The sequence below is a fragment of the Typopeltis vanoorti genome, chromosome 9, assembly GCF_054136105.1.
Source record: "Typopeltis vanoorti isolate ZY-2024b chromosome 9, IOZ_Tvanoo_1.0, whole genome shotgun sequence".
Lineage (NCBI taxonomy): Eukaryota > Metazoa > Arthropoda > Arachnida > Uropygi > Thelyphonidae > Typopeltis > Typopeltis vanoorti.
The window spans coordinates 23,409,225-23,427,938 of NC_143557.1; the positions used below are offsets into that span (position 1 = coordinate 23,409,225).

Consider the following 18,714-nt stretch of genomic DNA (forward strand, 5'->3'; position numbering starts at 1 on the left):
TTGGTTTATTCACATTCCCTTCTTCAGGGCTGCCTGGCCTTTTTTGTGTGCTTTCTTTGCTATGAATTTCCATTTCTACTGTTTCTTCTTCTGTTGTTTCTTCAACTACCGTGATAGGACCTTCCTGCTGGTGTTTCTGTTTATTTTCTGTGGTGGTGGTTTGGTCGTTGGCTGGCTCCTCATGCTTTGCGTCTTCCCTGGCTGCTTCTACAGTTTTGTCTGTCGGTTTCTCTGTTACTTCATTTTGCAATGTGGTGGTGTGATTCTTTGTTGCTGCCCTTTCATGTGCAGCCTTCAGGGTTGGGAAGTTGTTCTGCTCCATGCCACTGATATTGTTTTCCGGTGTTGCAGTGTTGGGCGTAATAGTACCTCCCACTCTTTCAGCATGGTTTCTACTTGGACAGGTGTCCACTTTATGGTCTGTGTTACCACATTTTAAGCAGGCCGACTGGCAATTCTCCAATGTATGGCTAGCTGTCAGGCAGTTCCTGCATTTCATTTTTGGGCACTGAGCTCCGAGATGCGTGAGGGCACCGCACTTAAAACACTGTCGCTTTACACCAGGGTAGCTGACCATTACCCTGGCCGATCCTATCTTGACAAAATTCGGAATTTCTGCCTTCATCATGATGGAAAAGGTGACTTCACCTGACTTCCATTGAGGGAAGTCAGTGTCTATGCCAATTTTTATATCGCGCACAGCTCCCCATTTCGAGAAGACTTCAGTTATGATGTCAGTGTCTTCTTTGAGATATTCTAGTGGTAAGCGATCTATTCTTACTCTTTTGGAAAACTTCCCACCACAAAAGGATGAAAAACTTTTCCCTGGCACTCGACTCCTGTCAGTAATTTTTCTCTAGTTGCAACGTTAGTGCATACAACTTGAAACCTCCCCCCCCCTGTAAGGGGTAAAACCAGAAATGTTGTCTGCCCTGACATAGTTAATTATAGTCGTCGCAAATGTCCTCTTCTCAATATTAACATAATTTTGAACCCGAGGGTTCTTACCCTCGGTAAAACTGACGACATTACTTAAGGAAGAAGACTTTCCAAGGATAGTCTATTCCTATAAAATAGCGGAATGCCGTGTATAGGCCTAAAGAACCCACAGAAAGAACAAAGAAATCTTACCAAGGCAGGACTTCAGTCGGAGCTCTCTTTTCGGTTCTCCTATACTGTTGCTGGAATCCACTGGAACAGGTTCGAAGCAGGACTGGAATATGGAGCTCTCTCTCAGGGTCTGGTAACTGGCAACTTGTTGAGGTCTCATCAGTGGGAGCCAGGCTAGAAATATGCAATTTCCCTTAATTTCCCTTGCAATTCCCTTAATGCATAACATTATACATATCTGCAAGGAGATGTGTTTTGCATTATGGGAGATACTGAGATAGAAGTGTTGGTAGCTTACTCCACCTTTGCAAGGAGTCACCTGGTGTTGTACCACTTTACCCCAGTCCTGAAGATACTTTCAGGCGCAAACTTTGTTTGCACACACTTGGATAAAGGATTAAACTAAATTTATTATAGTCTGACCAAGTGAAAAATAAACTTTCAACATCTTTCTCTAAATCCAGAGTAATTTAATAAAAAGGTGGCACACCGTTTGGCAGCTCCTATAGGAGGAGATGACCTTGCTAATGCTTCTGCTAATAATGCTTCTGCTCTTGCTAATGCCTTGCTAATAAATCTCTACTTGGGCCTGGCTCCCACTGAAGAGACCTCAATAAAGGTCGAAACTAGTCTGGGTAGTGGCCCTTCCCTTAATGCATAACATTATACATATCCGCAAGGAGATGTGTTTTGTATTATGGGAGATACTGAGATAGAAGTGTTGGTAGCTTACTCCACCTTTGCAAGGAATCGCCCGGTGTTGTACCACTCTACCCCAGGAAGATACTTTCAGACGCAAACTTTGTTTGCAGACACTTGGATAAAGGATTAAACTAAATTTATTAAAAATAAATAATAATAGTGCACAAAATAATAATGCATAATAAATAAACTTTTTTCTTCTTTCAAACCGCAGTTCGGATTACTGGAGGGTTCGGACTAAAGAGGTTCAGGTTAGCGAGATACCACTGTATTCTTTTTTTTTTTATTTCAGACATTGCTGCATCTTGTATGCAACAGTAACTGAAATTTTTTTTCAATGTGTGCTGACAGCAGCCATGTTATCACTTAGGTTTATCTTTTGAATAGTGATAAAGAATATGCACGTTATCTATGAATTATCAAAAAACTGTTACCTAGACACAAAAATGCAGAGAATTTAAGAGTAAATGAATATATAGAATAGAAAATGAACAAAACATACAAAGGAGTTTTGTTATAAACCCAAAGAAAAGTTTTGTTTATATAGATCTTATGTATAATCTAAGAGCGTGACAGACAAAGGCAAAAATATAGTTCTTTTTAGTTTAGTTATACTCTAAACAGAAAATAATTTCAGCTTTTGGAGCAGTATGTTTTAGAAAATACAACTTTGAAATTCTTCTGTGATGTGTTTGATTGTTTTTGGTAAGTACTATAGTGATTGCAGAGAATACCTTTACCCCCCCCCCCCCCCCCAACCATCCAGGATGCCTGTAGACATCCGGCTAAATCTGGATACAGTTCTGTAACACATATTGAATAACATGGATAAGAAGTGCAATTTGGTCTCACTATTTCATCCACCTTGGCCAGTAGGGAGGAGGTTAATCTCTACTTAGTTACGAAGTGCCTCCATAGTGCAGTTGGAAGAACACTGGGACATTGTGCATTTCAATTGGAAAAGACCTGAGTTTGATTTTCGTTTTGACAAGAGGAGTCTTTATATGAGCTTTTTCAGTTGAAGGTGAGTTAGCTGGTCTCATATGGAGGTAGCAGGGTTTTTGATCCTGGACTCTTAGGTTTTTCATCCCACATACAATCATGAGAATATATGCAATTTACAGACAAAAAATACTATTGGTTGTGGGTGATAGATGGAGTTGGGTGCTGTGATGGTAGTAGTGATGTTGTATGTAGTTGAACGATTATGTAGGAGTGACAGTGAGTTCTCATTAAGTCCAAAGACTCGCATTGAGCCACTGGACTCCTTGAAGGTGTCATGTAATAGTATTAATATAATACTTCTGAATTACTAAGAATAATTCAATGGCATGTTAATGTTATTCACTTGATAGAATTAATGTGACATTTGTTTGACTCAATGGAATATAGAGATCAAATTAATTACCTAAGGTACTTAATGTGAGAGTGGAACTATTAAGATTTCAAAAAAAAAAAAAAAAAAAAAAAAAAAAAAAAAAAAAAAAGAGAAAAAGCTTAATTAAATCAGTACTGAAATCCAATCGCCCTAATCTTAATTGAACAATCTGGATGTCTATCTCCAAGTGCTGGGAGATAATAGCCATAAATTGTTTATAATGATTATTTATTTTATTTTCAAATTATGAAACTATACTAGAATTTTAATAGTGTTGTGCCTTTTATTTAGCTGTGACCAAGACACATGAAAGTATGACTCATGCAATTTGATTATTCTTGTGTTAATATTTTATTATTATTATTATTCAGGCCTCCATGGAGCCAAGAGACTCATCACGGGAGGTCTTCCTAGGAAACACACAGTCTGTCATCTCATAATATAATGTATCATATCATAAGTAAAAATTTATTTTTATTATTAAAAATTTATCTTTTATTTTCATCTGATTATTACCATTCTAATTTATTTCAGGGCACTGTGATTAGGGTATTTAATGTTCTAGATGGACAAAAATTGTATGAATTCAGGAGAGGAGTAAAAAGGTGAGTTAAAAGAGACTGTTGTTTCTGTGCCATTGTTAAAGAACTAACTGAAACTCTTTCATCTTCCTGTCAGTTAAAATATTTCTAGTGTGTAGCAGAGATATGTGAACTTTTCATTCAGAAAAATACATTATTATTATTAATTTCTTTTGCATCTCCATGGAGTTGTCTTTGTTGAGTGGTCCAAGGAAGTTATGAAAGGAAACTGTGAGAAAGAGAGAGTGAGGAGTGGTTTCTTTGCATGGAAGGTGGTTGAACCATGGAATGCATTGTCTGATGGAGTGGTGAGAGCGAGAACGGTCAATGCATTTAAGGAGTGGTATGATAGACTTTTGTGTTTCATAGGAAGGATCTCCCTCGATGAGTCCTTTGACTCCATGGAGGCCTGAATAATAAGAATAATAATAATAAAATACCTGTCATACTTGAACTCATTCACTAATAAAGCATTTGCAATCTCCTCTCTTATGCATCCATTTGCTGCCCTGAAAACAAAAAAAATCTAGTGCAGTACCTTTGCTAACTGCTAATTTCACTCTTACAGTTTCCAGAAGTGAAAATCATACATTATACTTGGTTTTGTAGCCATTTTCAATCTGCTATTCCAATTAATTTGTATAACTGGAATAACATAAGATTGAAGATTGGTTTGAGGTTATATTGTGAGTGGGCATGTAGTTTTGTGCTCTTGTGAAATTGGTGATTTTTATCTGTTTTATTGAGTTTTTCCTTAGAAATTAGTGTTTTTTTTTTTAGTATATTAGTGTAGATTTTCATATTTTAGAGTATTTAGTGTCTTTATAACATTTATATTATGATATTGTTGGCCTGGCACAAATGCGATGAACTATGGTGGCAAAGAACACTTTGTCGGGCAATTTGAATTTGCAGGATTTTATTCAGTGCAGTGTGTGAAATCTATTCACAGAGAAAATTAAAGAATATGTAGAAGGAAATTGAAACTGGAGGAAAAAGTATGTATTAAGTGCTTCAAAAGCAAGTGTTTGTTAGGTGATGAGAAGCAGCAAATTCTGATGGTAAGATTGAAAATGTTGTTATTAGGCAAATGTGCAGCAGTGGAAATACATAGAAGGAAATGGACATTAATAAAAAAATTGTACGTTTGAATGTTATCCTTCATAGGACAAAGCATGAAATTGAAAAATTGCAGAAGTGGCAAGAGATTAGCAGGGCTGAAAAGAGAATGAAGCAGGTGGTCAGAAGGAATAATAAAGACCGGCTGAACAAACAAGAAAAACAAGCAAAGGAGAAAATTATGTACGAGACTCATTGATCAGTAGGAGTACTTAATGAAAGTGTGACAAAATCATGTTTCCTGGGTGCAACAATTCATGTTATTAGCCATGCTATCCGGATTCAAAAAAGGTAAGTAGAATGATATGATCGTCTTGGTTGTGGGGAGGAGTACTTTTGATGATAGCAGATGAACTGCAGCCAAAAAATAGGAGACAGGCAGGAGGGTGGCTGTTCATTTGAAGCAATCTGGTGTGAGATTAAGGTCAATAAGACGAAATATACAGTTGGTTGTGGCTATAGGCCAGGGAGTTCCACAGATGATCTGGAAGATATTAGTACAATGAGTGCAGGTCGAGTGATTATTATGGGGAGTCAACTATGGAGATATAGACTGGAAGGAAGAAAGATCACATGATAAGAAGGAAATAGAATTTATACACCTACTAAGAGATAAAGGCAGCATGTGATGGAGGGGACTAGAGGTGGCCACATTGCCTCCGATTGGTGAAAGTGACTATGTGAAAGACTTGGAAGATTGTAAAACATGAAGCATATTCTGTATATATAAGTATATGTAATGTATATGAAACTATAAGGCAGGTGATTATGACAAGCTTACGAAGAAGTTTAAATCTGCACCATGCCATAAAAAACTGCAAGGTAAGGATGTTAATAGTGCATGGGATATAGTCAGTGGTGAGCTATAAGGGGCTAGCATGAGTCCTTTGTTAATTTTTTCTCAAATTTGCGAGCCCCTTGTTCTTCTGTTTACTTTTTTATTTTTTCAAAAAAAAATTTTTTTTTTGAAACATATTAAGCAACAAACTCATACGGTAACCTAACAAAAATTAGTCTATTCGGTAGTATATAGATTATTTGGAATTATTGTTTCAACTCCTCTATAATGAATGCGCCCAAGTTTGAAAATAAATCTTCTCCCTTCTGGGAGCCAATCGTATGGTAAAACCAGTAGCCAATCAAATGTTTTATAAAAGATTTCATTCTTATTATATTTTGATAGTTAAAAAATGTTTTTCTTATGTAAGATAAATTAACACAGTTGATTGTGTGCAAATATTTCATGTTTAGATCATGAAATATTTGTTTAAAAATGATAGCCTTTAGAGGTTGATTGTCCTCTCATGCTTTTTGATTGATATTTGTACACAAGCTCTATTAAAAGTTTTTGTTTCGGGTTTTTGCTTTGGCAAAGTTTTTAATTTTTTATGCTCTATAGATATTATTGTCCTTGTGGTTAGCCTAGTGGCTTTGCGCTTCACTACCATATGCCTGGGGAAGGAGTGTCCGAGGTTCGATTCCCATCGATGACTTGAGGAGCTAAAGGATCTTCCTCAGCCATAGCCAAGTTAGCCGGTCTTGGGCGTGGACAGCAGGGGTTTTTTTCTGCCTCAAGCAGGCAAACCGGCCCCCTAAACACACAGGGCTGGTTTGCCATGGACAGCCAGGGATACTTAGAGGTATAGGGGTGACCATCCTATCCTCGTACTTTAGTTAGGAAATCCAAGCATGCTTGGAAGGTTGTGGGCCTTAAAAGCTTGTTAAAGCCATTGGGATTGGATAGGATAGGATAGATATTATTGCTAGAATAGTGAGTTGTTCCTGAGCCATCATAGAGCGAGTGTAAGTTTTTGCAAGTTTTAATTTCAAGAAACACCTTTCTGAACTTGCTACCAATACTGGCAATGTCGAAAAAATTCTCAGAGCAATAAACACATTTGGAACACTATTTTCTAAATTATTTTTTGCATATGTATGACAGGACATCTAATGAGGAAGTATTTTCTGGAATTCGCCTTGCTATTATTTGTAATTCACTACATAGATCTGTTCGGTCAATATCTCTAGAATTGTCATGTGTTAAATAATTTTCTAATATCAAACATTTTTTAAGCAGTTCTGCTGAAGTAATTTTTTGAAATTCATATATAATTAAAAGAAAACCAAACTTTTCGTTAATTGTAGACATGTGCTTGAATTTTTCATCAACATATGCAGTTGCGGTATCAATTGCATATGCCAGAGTGGGGATGATGACAAGTAAAGGGAAGCCCAATCAGAGGTCTTATTTCATGAATACTACCAATCAGAATCCCCGCCACTGCAATTCTGTGAAAATTCCCACGGCATTTTTATACTGATTTAGAATAAACTGAACTGAATTAACAAGATGATGCTTTGAGAAAATAAATGATGTAATCCCCAGCTTCTCAGACCTCAGAGAGCTTGCAAAAACAGGATTAAAAACTAAAAATCAACAGAATTAAGTCTATAGGGAATGAAGATAAGAAGAGAGAACAGTCGGTTAGTTGTGACCACTGATTGTTAGTTTGAGGGATACTCTGGAACTTCCCCGCTCATCTTGGGACAGATGTCAGAAGGAGGAAAAATCTCTGCACTCGAGGTTAAGTATACAAAGAGCAGGGGAGTGGAAGAAATAGAGAAAGGCGAAAATAATGTAGGATCATCAGCGAGCACCAGGACAGCTTGACTTATTTCAGTTTTTTATTATTAATCAAGGTGTTACTAATTTTTTTTGAAGGTTGTAATTTTTCCCCGAACTATGTAGCAAAATCTGGTGCCCCGAAGTCTTAGCGCCCCTAGGCGATTGCCTAGGTTCGCCATGATAAAACCGGCCCTGTACAGGTCCCAGTACTGAGCCCTGTGGAACCCCACTCGAAACCTTCTGCTTCCTTGATATTGCCCCACCATACACAACTCTCTGATACCTATCAGACAGCTAATCCTGTTTAAATGTTGGGTTAGGCCATTTGACTAACCCAACATTTAAACCCATGTGCTGCAACTTGAATATCAGCTTATCATGTGGCACGCTGTCAAACACCTTTACAAAATCCAAAAAAATGGCGGTATATGCCTTTCCCTCATCAACTGCTCTTGTCACTTTATTATAAATGGCAATCGTATTACTAAAGCAAGAGTGCTCCTTAACAAATCCATGTTGATTCTCACAGATAACATACACTCATCTGCCCAATGCTGTATATAATCCCTCACTAATTTCTCCAAGACCTTAACAACTACTGATGACACAAACTGGCCTAAAATTAGACACTTCCAGTCTGCCTACTGCCCTTGTGCAGTAGCACTTCTTGTCTTCACCATGGATTTGGTAATGGACATAGTTTCTGTATTCCTGTAGATGGATATTAGCTGTTCTTCTTGTTTGTCCAAAATATGAAGGTTTGTAGCAAAGGATACTTAGACCCCAGGATTGTCAAGATGATGGAGAGGATCTTTTGGTGAGTAGATAAAACAGCTAATTTTTGGCATATCTTCAAAGAGGTCATATCATAGTATTTCATAGTTTTTTAAAAGACATGAAAAAATCACTTTATATGAATTGCCTTGGATGAAGTGAATGGCAGTGGATTTTTTTTGTTCTGGATTTGGGGATTGGGGGAGAGAGTTCTAGTGATTTTGTGATGGGGAAACCATTGGAGAAAAATGTCATGATGTGATTGAGTTCTATGGAGAGACTAACGTGGTTAGATCAGATGGTTCTAACTCAGTTGGTTGAGGTAAGGTGAAATATTGGCTAAATAATATGAGTATAGTAATTAGATACTGTTATCTTTAGATGCATGTTTTTTCCACTAAACATCAGCATGAGTGGTAATCATTGTCTAAGCACCCATATACCAAATTGCTTCCATGTTATTGGTTATACCATACTTGTCAGAGAATTACGATAGCATATATATAGGTGATGCAGGATAGATATCTATTCTTTATCACGTTTTTAGTATAACTAGAGATATACCACCTGGACCAGATGTTGTAGCTAGATTATTGAGGATTTTTGTGATATCTTTGACTAATAAAAAGAGGGAAGCCTTGTGTTTTGACGATGTTAGCATAAGTACAGAAGGCTTAGTTACTATGTGAATAGGATGAAATTGTTTGCATTTGGTCTTTGTGAAGTCTGATTTTGGGTACAGATTTTTTTTTTCTACATATGTTGTAGACTCTGCTGTATGCTCAATGTGAAGCTGCGATTTTTGACCTAAGCCTTTTAATGCAATTGAAATTTTAAATTTTATCTTGGACTGGTTTGGCATACTTCTGAGAACTGAGACTTGAATGGTGATCACAAGTTTTATAGAGGAAACAGGCAAGAATTACTCCAGCAAGGATTATTTCAATTCGAATGTTTCTGTGGTTTAGCAGTTCTTTAGTTTAGTTAATTTTCAGTATTGAGACCACATATTTCTTAATATATAACAGTTTTAATAAAATAAACAGAATATAACAAGTTTTGTAAGTTGTGTTGGACTTACAGCATCAGGGGTACCAGAATTTATATAAAAAAAAAGGCTAGAAAAATTAATTACACATAGCAGATGTTATCAGAACTTCGCAATTAGCACATATACAATCAAGTGGCCAGAAACAGAATCAACATGATGCTTATCATATTCCAGGTCTGCAGTTGTTAGATTTTTGACGAAGGAAGACCAAACTTGGTGCAGGATATTTGTTACATTGTGTGCAGATCCAAAGAATTCCTGAAGATTTTTTGAACTTTCTTGTAAAACATTTATAATCAATATATATCATTTCTGTTTCTTGCTAAACTACTTGGTGGCATGTGTTTTGTTGTATGAAAGGCTAATCCTGATTTGTGCTATTCTTTTTTTTTTTTTTTTTTTAGCATCTTTTACATGTTCAAACAATCAAATCTCTGAGACCTATCCATCTAGCTTACATAGAAAATGCTACAAGAACAATGAATTTTGTAAAATCACTGGTTTTTTTCACAAGAGGATGTGGAAGTTTTGGAGGATGTAAAACCTTGAGATCTTATACATTGGCAAACAAGTCACTTTAACTCAGTAATTATGATGCAGCATTGCATCATAATTACTGAGTTATGATCTGTAACATTCTAGATATAAGGTAACATGATTGCATTCTTGAAATCTTTTTTATATAAAGGAGCTGTTGGAGGTGTATTAAGAATTTTATTAATCATCTTCAGTTCGTTCCTATTGAGGGCAAGAGTATGTCTCAGATAACGTAGTTCTCTTCATTTTTTTGATGTACTAGAAATGTAAGCTATATCTCATAATGTTTTCATCATACCTATCTTTTTTGTAATGGGTGGTGGTGGTGTGAAGCAGCATGTAAAAATTTTCCAGTTATGGTAGGTTTTTTCTGTATACTGAAAAGATCAGTCTGTTTTCCTCTTCATTTACTTCGAGAAGGATGTCAAGAGATGGTAATTTTTTATGATCTTCTAGCTCAAGAGTAAATTTTATATTTGGGTGCAAGCTGCTGAGATAATCTTTAAACTGCGTTAAGTCATCCTTTGTTCCAAAATTAAAAATCTCTTTTACATCAAAATATTATTTAGTTCCAAGAATTTATGAATCACTAAAAATATCAACAGGATACTCTTTTGCTTCCCATTGTAAATGGGAGAGATTCCTGACCTCGAACTTGGTGAAGTATGTGTGAAACTTGGTAGCTCCACACATAGGAAAGACAGAATCTTATGTGAAGAATAGCTTTCATTTTATTGAAAGAGTAAATGATTTAAATATAGAACCTTCAGATATTCTACCTACATATTAGATGTTGTCAGTCTGTTCATCACTGTCTCTAGAGATTACATAGTGAATCTTCTTCAAAAACTTTCTACTGGACACAGTCCAACTATTTAAACACTGCATGGAAAGCACTTTCTTCACATTTCATGATAAATATTGGAAACAAACAGAAGGACTTGCCTTGGGTTCCCCCCATTGCCAGCTCTAACAAATCTCTTTATGGATTTCAAAAAGAATACTATTGAAAATTATCACTCTAAACCAAAAACTTGGTTGTGTTATGTTGATGACATTTTCATTGTTTGGTTGGGAACAAAGGATGACTTAACTCAGGTTAAAGATTATCTGAACAGCTTGCACTGAAACATAAATTCACTCTTGAACTAGAAGATTACAAAAAATCATTTTTTTTTGTGTTTCTTCTTAGTTTACTTCAAGAAGTAAACTAAGAAGAAAAAATGATTGATCTTTTCAGTATACAGAAAACCTGCTACAACTGCACCCATTACAAAACATAGGTATGATAAAAACATTACAAGATAGAGCTTACATTTCCAGTACATCAAAAAAAATGGAGAGAAGACACCATGATATCCGAGACATATTCTCATCCTCAATGGGTACGAACCAAAGACAGTTATCAAAATTCTTCACACACATCCAACAGCTCCTTTACATAAACAAGATATTAAGAATGTCATCACATTACCTTACATCAAGAATAAGTTTTAAAAGAGGTAAACCGTGAGTAAACATAACTATACATAATAAATAACGGAAAAACTCACGTAGAAATATTATTTAATAGTATAATTTTCGCCTGTGTGTCACAGGCATCTTCAGTACAATTAGGCACAAAAATTAAACACTAACTGACAATTCCAAAAAGCGCCACCTAAGTAGCTGGTGTAAGATAACTAAAAAGGTCAATAACTTTCCTAAAAAAAAAAAAAAAAATTTAATACAATAAAAAGTTAGGAAAGATTAGCTGATTTGTAAAGTACTATCTCCCATAAAGGGGATAGACGTAAGCCGTCGGATCTGTTTAAGTTAGGAGAATGAAGTAGAGTTTCACATGCTTCTTTATAAAGGCGTTCCATGAGAAACTGACTTTTGTGAAGAACTTTTGTCTTTCTCCAATGAACTCTGTGTCTAGTGAAGATGGCATGTTCTGCAAGTCCAGACTTTTCAGGTTTAAAGTATTCAATATAAGATTGGTGTTCTTCTAGCCGAAGTTATATATCGTATTTCTTTCTGTAAAAGATCGTCTGTAGAACAAAAGGAGTGGGCCCGATGAACCAGTGTTTTAATAGTTCCTGCCTTTTGACTGGGATGGTGATGAGATTCCGCATGGATATAATGGCCTGTATGAGTCGTCTTTCTATAAACTGAGAAATGTAGGTTACCATCTGGTTGGCGAAGAATACGTCTATTCCCTTTATGGGAGATAGTACTTTACAAATCAGCTAATCTTTCCTAACTTTTTATTGTATTAAATTTTTTTTTTTTTTTTTTTTTTTTTTTTTTTAGGAAAGTTATTGACCTTTTTAGTTATCTTACACCAGCTACTTAGGTGGCGCTTTTTGGAATTGTCAGTTAGTGTTTAATTTTTGTGCCTAATTGTACTGAAGATGCCTGTGACACACAGGCGAAAATTATACTATTAAATAATATTTCTACGTGAGTTTTTCCGTTATTTATTATGTATAGTTACATCAAGAATGTTACAAAGTTGCAATGCTGCTTCATGATTACAAAGTTAAAGTGGCTTTTTTGTTAATATATTCGATCCTGAATTTTTATATACTCCCATGAAAAAACCAGTGCAGTGAGTTTACAAAATTCATTGTGTGGCATTTGTTGTGTAAGCTAGATGGGGAGGTCTGGAGAGATACACATGTCTGAACATTTCAAAGGCATTGAAAAAAGAAGACAGCACAAATAAGGATTAGCCTTCCATCCAACAAACACATGCAACCAAGTAGTCTGGCAAGAAACATAAATGCCATATACTGATTATAATTGTTATACCTTTATTATTTAATTTGTATATTGATGATATTAGGATAGGTTTTACTGGTGATATACAACTGTTTGCAGATGATGCAAAACTGGGGAGGGGGATGAAGAATCAAGCAGGCAGATGTTGTGACCTTACAGGAAAACTTGAATAGATTGCATGAGTGGAAAACAGTATGGAACTGTCAATTCAGTGTTGTAAAGTGTACGGTTCTGAAATTTGGTAGGCAACAATCAGTTGCAAAGTATAAACTTGGTGGAAAAATTTTGGAGGAAGTTGAGGAGATAAGGAGACCGTGGAGTAGTGGACAGAGATCTGAGGTCACATTGCACAAGTTCTGATGACATCACATCAGATTATAGCAATGATTCAAAGGACTTTAACATGGAGAAATAAAGAGGTTCTGGTTCCATTGTTTAAGACCTTGATCAGGCCTCATATGGATTATTGTGCACAGATTTGGTATCTTGGTGATGAGGATATATTGGAGAGAATTCAGAGAAGACTGACTATGGTTATAACTGGTCTTTGGGATGTGGGATAGGGGAGAAAATTGAGAGAATGCAGTTTGCAAAGCTTTGTGAATAGGAGAAAGAGGGGAGATATGATTGAGACATTTAAGTTGATAAAGGGTTGTTACCAGATTAATGTGGAAGAAATTTTTCATAGAATGGGAGAAGGGGATAGAACAAGAGGATATATCTGGAAACTGTATAAGGAGGGTATGATCAGGGGCATAGGAGCAGGTTCTTGCAAGGAGAGTGATTAGTGAGTGGAATGCATTATCTGACATTGTGTTGAATGAGATTAAAGCACAGTTTTATGGCCTTTCTGTGTAACGGTGTGTGTGTGCCTCCCACAATGAATCTTAACTCCATGTAGGCCTAGTGTTAATATAATAATGTTCAGGAATACAATATCAAAATCATAATAACACGCATATTTCAGTATGATTGTAAACCAGCACTGTAGCCTAAATACATGTACACTGATAGTGATTTGCCTTTGTCCATACTGTTAGTCTATTTAAACTATCCTACATCATCTTCATTAACTATTGCTGTAACCAGGTTTGCATCATCAGCCAACAATTCAGTATTTCCCACCAGATCATTTTCTATATCATTAATGTCCAAGTACATTACTTAATGGCATGCCACTACTTATATCTTCTCCTGGACTCTTCTCTACTATAAACCACTTTTTGATGTCTAACTATCAGCCACCCTTAGTTATATCACCAGCTCCATATTCATGCCCATTTTCTCCAATTCATGCAACAGAGTTCCATGTGGTGTTCTCCTATAAAATCCCTTTGCAAAATACAGCCATCCCTTTATCAAAATGTTGTATGGATTGGAGAAAATGAGCATGAATATGGAGCTGGTGATATAACTAAGAGGGGTGGCTGATAGTTAGACATCAGAAAGTGGTTTATAGAAGAGAAGCGTCCCGGAGATGATATACGTAGTAGCATCAACATCAAATTCCTGAAATGTACCCTCAAGGGAGTGTACAGAACATGATAGTACTACATGAAAAATTTACATCATTAATAACTTCCTATCTACAATTTTCCTCCAAATCAGTCTATTACTTGTCAAGATTCCAACATTATCAGATTATATTTTTATCATCGGAACTTTGTATTGTATCAATCCACCTATATCTTGGTCTTCCTCTGGGTCGTTTTCCAGCCAACCTGGCAGAGAACACTTGTTTTGCTAATCTTTCCTCGCCCATTCTGTTTAAGTGACCGTGCCACCTGAGATCAGCTCTGCTAACACATTTCTGGATGCTGACAATGTCAAATTCTTTCCTAATATCCTCGTTTTTAATATGATATTGCCATTGATGCCATATGTTCACGCCTCTAATCTTTCTCAGGACTCTCATATCTGCGGTCTCTAGTCTTTGATCAAGTGTTTTACTTCTGACCCAGCTCTCAGATCCATAAGTTAAAACTGGTTTGAACATTGTCTTATATACAGCTAATTTAGTGTTCTGACTAATTTCTCTCTTGTTCCATATGAATTTATTCACTTGACTTCCTACCACACTAGCTTTATTGATTCTGTTGTCTATTTCCATATTTAATTTACCATCTTCACTAAAAATCATGCCTAAATTGCTGACATGTTTTACTTGTTCCACAGGTTCCCCCTTCACAACACAGTTGACATTTTTAACAATTCTACCTATTTTCATTGTCTTTGTCTTTTTAATGCTCACCTTCATACCATATCTATTACAACAGTTATTCAATTTAGTCAGGGAATCTTGCAAACTTGTAGCAGATTTATTTAGAAGTATAACATCGTCACCATAAAGCAAAGAGCTGATATTAACATCTCCAATTCTGATATCATGTTTAATACCAATTTCCTTCATAATGTGAACCATATAGATAATGAATAACAGAGAGGATAATGTACATCCTTGTCTCACACCAGATTTAACATTAAACCATCTTCCTGTACTTCCTTCAATTCTAACTGCTGACTTACAACTCAAATAAAGACTAAGCATTGTTTGATATAATGCCCCATTGACACCATATAACTGTAGCATATTGAATAGCTTCTCTCTTGGCACCTTGTCATATACCTTTTCCAGATAGACAAAACTTAAATACAGATCTTTGTTATATTCCCATGCTTTCTCGACTATTTGTCGTAAAGTGATGATCTGATCCTGATAGCCTCTATTTGTCCTGAATCCAGCTTGTTCTTCACCAAGCTTTTCTTCCACGATTCTTCTCAACCATTTCTCGAGTATACTCGCATAGATTTTGCCATGAACACTCAGTAGGGAAATACCTCTGTAATTCTCACATTTAGTTTTATTTCCCTTTTTATATATTGGTACTATGAGAGCTCTGCTCCAATCATTGGGAATTTGTCCCTGTGTCCAGGCTTTCTGAACTATGCAGTGCAGCCACTGTGAGACTATTATACCACCATACTTCAGCATTTCTGGTCGAATGTCATCTACTCCTGCTGCCTTTCCACATTTCAAGCCTTTGATGGCTTTTTCTACTTCAAGTATGGATATATATTCCTGACTATATGCCAGTTGAGTGTTTTTTACCACTGTGCTATCACTACTTGTTTCATTTAGCAATTTTTCGAAGTATTACTCCATACTTCAAGAATATCTTTTTTCTCACGCTTTCATGTCATCTTTATCATCTCTAACTCCTTTTACAGCACTTATTCCTCAATTTCTAATCTTCTTTAACAACCTCGAGAATATCTTACCACCTTCTTGATATTTATTTTCTATATTCTTACCAAAGTCCTCCCATTTATTTTCTATATTCTTACCAAAGTCCTCCCATGACTTTTGTTTAGCTAGTTTTACACAGTGTTTCGCTTTCTTACATTTGTCTCTGTATTCTCTAAGAGCAAAAGCTGACTTATTTGCCAGGAACTTTTGATATGCTTTCTTCTTTTCCTTCACTGCCTCTTTAACTTCCTGTGTCCACCATGGAGTTCTGATTTTTCTATCCTTGCAGACAACCTCACCTCATGCCTCTCTGGCTGAATCAATCAGGGTTTTCTTCAAGGCTTGCCACTGAATCTCCAAGGTTTGGTTCCTGTTCTCAAACTCTTTCATTTTTTCTTCAATAAACTTTGTGTATTTTTGTCCACAGTTCACATCTGAGAGCTGCTCAGCTTTTATTCGCTTTAAAACTTTCTTACATGTTATTCTTTTTGATATGAAATTCAATTTTATCCTGCTCAAGACTAAATAGTGATCACTTCCAATTTCATATCCTCTGTGCACTCTGGTGCTGCACCAGGGAGAAAACATCACTATCAACAATAACGTAGTCAATGAGACTTTTCTTGTTCCTTGCTTCTTCTCTCCATGTGAATTTGTGCACATTTTTATGTTGGAACATAGTGTTAGTAATAACCAGTCCATGTCCTGAGCAGAAATCCAACAGGTATTTTCCATTATTATTAGCTTTGCTCTTTTCTCCAAATTTTCCCAAAATATTTTTGTATGTCTGAGAATTATTTCCTAATCTGCTATTTAGATCCCCAACAAGGACCAACTTTTCCTTTTTCATTGTGTCAGTTGTTTTCTCTATAGCCTCAAAAAATTCCTCCACTTCTACCTTAGTAGAACCTTCTGTGGGACCATAGGCACAAATAAGTCTCATTGTCCAATTCCCCATTCTGATATTTGCCCACATTACTCTACTTGAGACTGCCTGCCATTCAAGAAGATTAGCCTCGTATTTTGTGTTGAATACTATGGCTACTCCTTCTTTTCCTTAATTGTCATTTCCTGAATATAACATTTTGTATTTATTGCTCAGAAAGATCTCACCAGTTTTGGTCTTTTTTGTTTCAGTCACCCCTATTATGTCGATCTGGTACTTATCTAATTCCTCAGCTAGCTCCATTTCTTTGCCATTCAGGCTTCTTACGTTGATAGTACCGATCTTTAACTCTGGTGATGTTGAGTTGGGGTTTGTTTTCAGATTTGTTCCAGTAGCTGACTTTTCGCTGCTCGCCCTGGTTCCCTGGCAAAAACAACGGTGGCCTTGTTTAACCGGGCGACGCCCTGGCCGGCATGAAATTTTGTCATGTTGTACCATCATTTTTTTTGTTTTGGTTTAACCAATAAGAATACAATTTGGTCGGCTAAATCCCAAATTGCCAGCCCATCCTTGTTCGTTCAGTATCCAAGTAGATATCCAACAGGGTGCACCATGAGAAGATGAGGATTGGACATTAGGTCAGAAGCCCTGGTCGGTTCTCCGCATTCCTTTAAAGGCTATGTGGGGGTCTCCTCTCAGTTATACAACTCTGACCCTTAAGCACCCCATGCCACCAAGTAATGTACTGATGCCAGTGCTATTTACTTGCACATTAATGATATATTATTATTATTATTATTACCACGGGCTACTCCAGGAGTCCTTAGACTCATCGAGGGAGGCCCTAAACATCATGTTCACACAGCTGTTCAACATTCTCACAGTATCTATCATACCTTGCCTTGAACTCGCTCACTGTCATAGCACCCACAACAGACTCTGGCAGCTTATTCCACTCATTTACCACTCTAAAAGTAAAGAACCCAGCTCTAACACCCCTGCTAACCACGCTCCTGCCCAGCTTCCATGGGTGTCCCCTAGTTCTCCCACCACCAGTCCTGATCTCAAAAATATCATCTGAATTAATCCTATAGAATCCTTTTAGCAATTTGAATGTCTCAATCATATCTCCCCTTTTTCGCCTATCAACTAGTTTCTGCAACCCATAGATCTTCAACCTGTTCTCATATGGTTCATTCCATAGACCTGCTATCATCTTAGTCACTCGCCTCTGGATCCTCTCCACCTCCTCCCCATCAAGAAGGAACCGAGGTGACCAAATCTGGGCACAGTAGTCGAGATGAGGTCTTATCAGGGCTCGGTACAGAGGTACAATAACTTGTTTTTTTTTTCTCGTCAAGGTATTTTTCAACAACCAAGTGAGTTGATGAGCTGATTTAGCTACTTTCGCAATGTGCCCCCTAAACTTCATCTCCCTATCCACCAACACTCCCAAGTCCCTGGCCTCATCAATCTCTTGGAGTACAGTTCCACCAATGTGGTATACTGCTGCTAATCTTTTCACTCCGAAATGCATAACCTTACATTTTGTCACATTAAATTGACATCCATTCTCCTTAGTCCAGAACTCCAATCTATCTAAGTCATCTTGCAAGACTTTGACATCTTCTGCATTCACTATCGCCCTACCCAACTTTGCATCATCAGCGAACAAATGAACTGTCCCACTTAGACCCGTCCCTATATCGTTAATGAACAGATTAAACAGCAGTGGTCCAAGAACAGAACCCTGCAGCACACCACTAGTCACTGGCCGTTTTTTGGACTCTACTCCTGAATAAACTACTCTTTGATATCTCTCCATCAACCACCCAGCTATCCATCTCACCAACCCTATATCCATTCCCATATGTTGTAGTTTACGGATTAGAATTCCATGTGGTATCCTGTCAAATGCCTTTGCCAGGTCCAGCAGT

At 36.8% G+C, this 18,714-nt stretch overlaps 1 protein-coding gene across 1 annotated transcript in view; it reads left to right on the top strand.

Annotated features, from left to right (window-relative positions):
* Positions 1-18,714, top strand: part of LOC150102924 (WD repeat domain phosphoinositide-interacting protein 2-like) — a 335,111-nt gene that overhangs the window by 127,318 nt on the left and 189,079 nt on the right. Inside the window, exon 6 of the mRNA XM_090397385.1 lies at positions 3,725-3,795. Coding sequence (XP_090253511.1) covers positions 3,725-3,795 — 71 coding nt within the window. The remainder of the gene's footprint in view (positions 1-3,724; positions 3,796-18,714) is intronic.